This window comes from Leptonychotes weddellii, chromosome 5 (genome assembly GCF_054177405.1).
Source record: "Leptonychotes weddellii isolate Sample4059 chromosome 5, ASM5417740v2, whole genome shotgun sequence".
Classification (NCBI taxonomy): Eukaryota; Metazoa; Chordata; class Mammalia; order Carnivora; family Phocidae; genus Leptonychotes; species Leptonychotes weddellii.
The window spans coordinates 95,037,334-95,043,797 of record NC_138373.1 but is presented as its reverse complement, the minus strand read 5'-3'; the positions used below and the strand labels follow the sequence as shown (position 1 = coordinate 95,043,797).

The 6,464-nt window shown below is 39.3% G+C and overlaps 1 protein-coding gene across 3 annotated transcripts in view; it reads right to left on the bottom strand.

The window, feature by feature from the left end:
• The window catches only part of CNTN1 (contactin 1), a 290,007-nt gene that overhangs the window by 70,013 nt on the left and 213,530 nt on the right, over nt 1-6,464 (bottom strand). For all 3 annotated transcript variants that reach the window (XM_081821497.1, XM_081821495.1, XM_006740337.3), the window contains 2 exons: nt 3,246-3,370; nt 2,468-2,585 (listed from right to left, as the gene is read on the bottom strand). In XM_081821497.1, coding sequence (XP_081677623.1) covers nt 2,468-2,585; nt 3,246-3,370 — 243 coding nt within the window. The remainder of the gene's footprint in view (nt 1-2,467; nt 2,586-3,245; nt 3,371-6,464) is intronic.

Genomic DNA, 6,464 nt, shown 5'->3' with positions numbered 1-6,464 from the left:
CTGGGGTAGCACTTTTAATCTCAAGAACTTTACCTTTGCATTCACAACTTGGCTAACTGGTTAGTACTAGAGGCCTAGCTTTCAGCCTCTCTCAGCTTTTGATATTCCTTCCTCACTAGCTTAATCATTTCTAGCTTTTGTGTGAGAGTGAGAGATGTCTGACTCTTTCTTTTACTTGAACACTTACAGGCTATTGGCTTAATCTCAATATTTTTGTGTCTCAGAGAATAGGGAGACCCAAGGTGAGGGAGAGAGATGGGGGAAAGGCTGGTTGGTGGGGCAATCAGAACACATACATTTATTGATTAGGTTCACTATCTTATATGAGTGTGGTTCGTGGTGACTGAAAACAATTACAATAGTAATATCAAAGACAATGATCCCGACAGACACACGAAAAAGTGCTCAACATCAGTCGGCATCAGGGAAATACAAATCAAAACCTCAGTTAGATGCCATCTCACACCAGTCAGAATGGCTAAAATTAATAAGTCAGGAAACGACAGATGTTGAGGATGTGGAGAAAGGGGAATCCTCCTACACTGTTGGTGGGAATGCAAGCTGGTGGAGCCATTCTGGAAAACAGTATGGAGGTTCCTCAAAAAGTTGAAAACAGAGCTACCCTATGACTCAGCAATTGCACTAATGGGTATTTACCCAAATGATACAAATGTAGTGATCCGAAGGGGTACGTACACCCCAATGTTTATAGCAGCAATGTCCACAATAGCCAAACTATGGAAAGAACTTAGATGTCCATCAATAGATGAATGGATAAAGATGTGGTACACACACACACACACACACACACATACACACATACACACAGTGGAATATTATGCAGCCATCAAAAAATGAAATCTTGCCATTTGCAACAATGTGGATGGAACTAGAGGGAATTATGCTAAGCAAAATAAGTCAATCAGAGAAAGATAAGTATCATATGATCTCACTGATATGAGGAATTTGAGAAAAAAGACAGAGGATCATAGGGGAAGGGAGGGAAAAATGAAAGAAGACAAAACCAGAGAGGGAGACAAACCATAAGAGACTCTTAATCTCAGGAAACAAACTGAGGGTTGCTGGAGTGGGGGGCGGGTGGGAGGGATGGGGTGGCTGGGTGATGGACATTGGGGAGGGTATGTGCTATGGTGAGCGCTGTGAATTGTGTAAGACTGATGAATCACAGACCTGTACTCCTGAAACAAATAATACATTGTATGTTAATAAAAAAGACCAATGATCACAGATCAACATACCAAATATAATAACAATGAAAAAGTTTGAAATATTGTGACACAGGGACACAAAGTAAGCAAATGCTGTTGGAAATATAGCACCTGGAGGCTTGCCTGATGCAGGGTTGGCACAAACCTTCAATTTGTAAAAACGCAGTATTTGTGAAGTGCAATAATATGAGGTACGCCTGTTTTTGGAAAGGACAGATACTTATTCCTCTGGATAGAGAATATGAAAGGGCAAGTGTAGTAAAGATTTAAATACTTTTGAATGAGGGATGAGAAATTGAAATATTTTATTTCAAAGGGTTTCGATTTTCATGGAGGAGTAGAAAAGCAATACCAAAGTAGGAGTCAGAGTGGGGTAAAGAGCTTGAGGAATGTCCTAAAGATTTTAAATAGCAACTGCAGGGCATGAGATCCAAAGAATGCTAAAACTAGCAAGTGCCCAAGATCCATCTGAGCCTGGGTCATATGCATTGCAGAAGCATCAATCATCGCAATGTGATTTTCAAGCAGTATTTAACAGCCCAGACGCAGGAGAGAACAAGACTTTGAAAATTGGCATGTGTAAAGTTTGCTTAAAGATGTTTTAAGACTATTGTACTCTGTGTTGCCTCTAATTTATTTGCTGTTCTCTAATGAAAGAAAAAGAAAATAACACAATAATATCATCCTGTTCCAAACCCCATTTTCTTTTTTTTTTTAAAGATTTTATTTATTTATTTGACAGGGAGAGACACAGCGAGAGAGGAAACACAAGCAGGGGGAACGGGAGAGGGAGAAGCAGGCTCCCCGCAGAGCAGGGGGAGCCCGATGCGGGGCTCGATCCCAGGACCCTGGGACCATGACCTGAGCTGAAGGCAGACGCTTAACGAACGACTGAGCCACCCAGGTGCCCCTAAATCATTCTTTTTTTTTTTTTTTTAAAGATTTTATTTATTTATTTGACAGGGAGAGACAAAGCGAGAGAGGAAACACAAGCAGGGGAACGGGAGAGGGAGAAGCAGGCTCCCCGCAGAGCAGGGGGAGCCCGATGCGGGGCTCGATCCCAGGACCCTGGGATCATGACCTGAGCCGAAGGCAGGCGCTTAACGACTGAGCCACCCAGGCGCCCCTCCAAACCCCATTTTCAAAGTTTTTAGCTTCAGCAATTCAAGACCCCGTGATCATTGTTGAATGCATTGCTCTCTTGCTGAACGTTAACAGAAACTAGAAACAGTACTGACCCAAGATCTTCAGCTCGGCGTTTGCATAAATGGCTCCATGTGTGTTTTCAGCTATGCACTGGTACATGCCGGCATTGTCAAAAGTCACGTCATACAGTCTCAATTCCCCTTTGTGATACTGAAAAGAGCACAGAGTAAAACACATTTTCTTGATAAACCTTAATATACACGTTTTATTTACGTCTGGGCTTGTTTGACTTTTCATTTAGATACGTTATTTTGCCCCCACCGTTAACTAAGTCAAATACGGAAGGTTTTTCACGGCATGGGAAAGCAAAACCCACTTACCATGCCCAGTGGCTCTTGTGCTATTCATCCTACTGAGCTGAGAGTCCACTTTTTCCCTCTTGGCCCAGCTGGGAGATTACAGAGGGAAGGTAGAAAAAGGCCCCACTGCTGTTACTTGTCCCCAGGGCTAAAGGTAGAACCTTCCCTCTTACCTCTGTTTCTGTGGGGTCAGGGAAACAGGGGCAAAAAAAGAGAGGACAGTATCAGGTGGTAGAGATGGATGAGTAGGAAGAAGGGTAAAATGCGGAACAAAGGGAAAAATAAGGAGAGAGAAAGAGAGAGAAGGTAGACATAAGATTGCAGACGGTTGAGTAACCTGAAAGAAGATACTTTATGCTCACTTTCTTGTTTGCCTTTTTTAGAAGACCTTTTTATCTCAGGGCCCAGATACCCTTACTCTGTTGACTCTCTTGCTAAATTTATCCCAGGGCCACTGGAAGTGTTGCCTGAACATGGACTCAAGAACTGCAAAACAATGGAACATACATACCGCATATCCATTTTTCAGCCATCGGATTGTGGGGATGGGCTTCCCTGTGGCCACACAAGGCCAATAGAGATCACTGCCTATATCCACCTCTGTGTCATTGATATGTTCTACCCACTCAGGAAATGCTGAAAAGTAAAGAACATTATAAATGTCAAACGCAAATCTCAACACTCATAATAATCTCAAGAATACAGATATTACATTTAGTTGACCTTATGGAGAATATACCAGATATCGTATATGCCATAAAATCAGTGTTAGAGCCTTTGAAATTGTATTTCCATGGGTCTTCAGGTAAACTTTTTTTTTGTTGTTTTTTTTCTTCAGGTAAACTTTATCCTACACTGTTACAACATGAAGTAACTATAACTCAATTCATAATTATTTTTGTGAACCATGTTTTGTTAGAGAGCTAATTCATGAATAACACTAAAGTAATTGATCTTTTTCTTATAACTTAAATCTTTCAAAATGACAATTAAGGTTTTAAAGAATTATGTCTTCATTGACTATGACACTATGTCTTCCCTTTTAGAATAAAGAATCACATTTTTTTCCCACTGCCTCAGGTCTCCTCCTTTTGATGTAACTTTCAGCTAGCAGCCACAGTCACATCTTACTGTAGGATTAGAAAAATGGCTTGATCATACAGTAGCTTTAATTGCTGAAATCTATGCTTGAGTGAAATTGATGATCTGATCTTCTGGTACCTAGAGAAAAATGCTAGATATTTCCCAAAAGAAAATATATTTTTGGAGAGGAAGCAAATGAACAATGTGATAATCTTTTTGAGCATTTATTTAAGTTAAATAGTTTAAATAAATGTAGGTAAACAAATTAACATAAAATAAAGAAGGAGGTAGGAGGAGAGAATCCTGAGTGGAGGGAGTATTTTATTTTCTTTGAAAAATAAAACTTTGGTATATACATTTTATGACAAAATAATATACATAACTTACAGAAAGTATTTAATACACATAAAAAAGAACATAAAACATTTTTATGATCTCACTGGACCTCATCAATATTATATGTATATATATATATATGTTTATAGTACTATAATCTTATTTAGTATATTTTCACTTATCATTACATTTTTGTAACATGTAGTTATAAGAATTAAATATTGATAAGAATATTATGTTAATTGATAGAGGTTTTATTTTGTACACAATCTTGGCAATAAAACAGGAATATGAGCACCTTCCCTTCCCTGCCTTGGCCTCAAACAGGTGACACAAAATATCACATTAAAAAATACAATGAAGACTAAATAATTGAATCAACTTGATACATTCTGATTTAATTATATAAACTTCTGGTTGTTTGATTAGACCAAAAGAGAAAAACTGAGTGCCCTCGATTAGTAAAGGAGAGATAATAGCTCCCTTAATAATATTCCCTTATAAATATCTGCTCTGTCACCTTGATTCTTCTAAGGAATTAGATATTAGACATTTAGACCTCTGCTAAGAACCTGGAAGGGGAAAATGAAGGGGGAGAAATCGGAGGGGGAGACGAACCATGAGAGACTATGGACTCTGAGAAACAAACTGAGAGTTCTAGAGGGGAGGGGGTGGGGGGAGGGATTAGCCTGGTGATGGGTATTAAAGAGGGCACGTTCTGCATGGAGCACTGGGTGTTATACGCAAACAATGAATCATGGCACACTACATCAAAAACTGATGATGTAATGTATGGTGATTAACATAACATAATAAAATAAAAAAAGAAACTGGAATGCAGTTTTCTTAATATGTATGAATAAAAACAGATCTGTAAGCTCTAGAAACCTGGTAGACTGACAGGTTTATTTAACAAATGTAAGAGTCTAACCAGAATTTTCCTCACTTAAGGAGGCTATCTATGCATATTTGATATGTATCAAGTGAATTTTGTTGGTGTACTGAATACACAAATCTGGAGTTCAGGGGAGGTGTCTGGGTCTGAATTTTCAGGGTGTAGAGCCTCATTAAAGCCTTGATGATGAATGAAATCATAAAGGTTAGAAATGAAATCAAAAAGACTTTCAGAGACAAACCCTGATTGCTCCTGTGTTCAGAGGGCATGGAGTGAGGAGGAGAATGCAAGCAGTGTACAGGGATGTTAGCAAAGTGTAGGTTCCAGATGCCAAGCACAGAGGGTGAATGGTGGAGGAGTGCATGGTCAATGGTGACTGCTGCTGTTGGATCAAATAAGATACAGCTGAGAAGTGGCCATCCACTTCAGCAACATGATGTTATTGGTGGTCATGGGAAGAACAATTCCAGCAGAGAAGTAGGGATGAAAATTAAATAAGAGTGCATTTAAAAAAGAAGAAAAATTGAAAAGAAGGAGGGTAGGAGGGTAGAATCAAGCACATAGTAGTGATGTTGGCTTCAGATAGCAGCTGAATCCATAGCCATAAGAGAGGGGTAAAGATGCCCGTATTGGGTAGATGTGGGGTGGGAGCTTGTGGGAGTTCTAATTTGATCTTTCATTTTCTCTGTCAAAGAAGAAGCCAAGTTATCAGCTCAGCATAAGGTTGGAGGAGGAGGTGTTAAGGGTTTAAAGGAAACTGTGAAAGCATGAGAAGATCATCTAAGAGAGTGGGTAAGTGGACATAAGTGGACCTTGGGAATTGTGTATAATTGCCAGGCAACACTAAAGACCCACTTGAATCTAGTGATCATTAATTTAAAATGAACTAATCAGCATACTAGTGTTTATCTAAGTCATACTCAAGTTCCTGGGTTCAGGCTCTGATAGGCAGAGAGCTAGATTTTTCCAGGGTTAGCCTTCTATAAAGGTAGTAAGACAAAGTAGAGAGTGGTGTGTGCTGGGAGGGTGTACAGGGGAAAAAGAATGATTGATCACAGATTTAGGGAAGAGGTGAGTAGGTGTTAGGGGATGTGAAGAAAAATTAAACAATTGTTAGACTAATTGATCATAGTTCCTGGTAGTAGAGTCTCAGGGTATTAAAGAGACTGAACTGGAAAGATAGGAGGTAGTGGTTAGTGAAAGAAATGTGTGAGATTAAGGTTCTAAAGGGATTGTACTTTTTGGTAACAATGAGGTCTAAAGTGTGGCCATGGGAGTAGGCTGCTGAGGTAGATTGAAGGACAAGATCATTGGAGAAGAGGAGTTCAATAGAACTGAGAGGCAAAACTACTAAAAAAATAATCATAGTCAAAGTTGATTTTGATGTCACTAAGAATGTCAAGAGTAGTGTTCTAG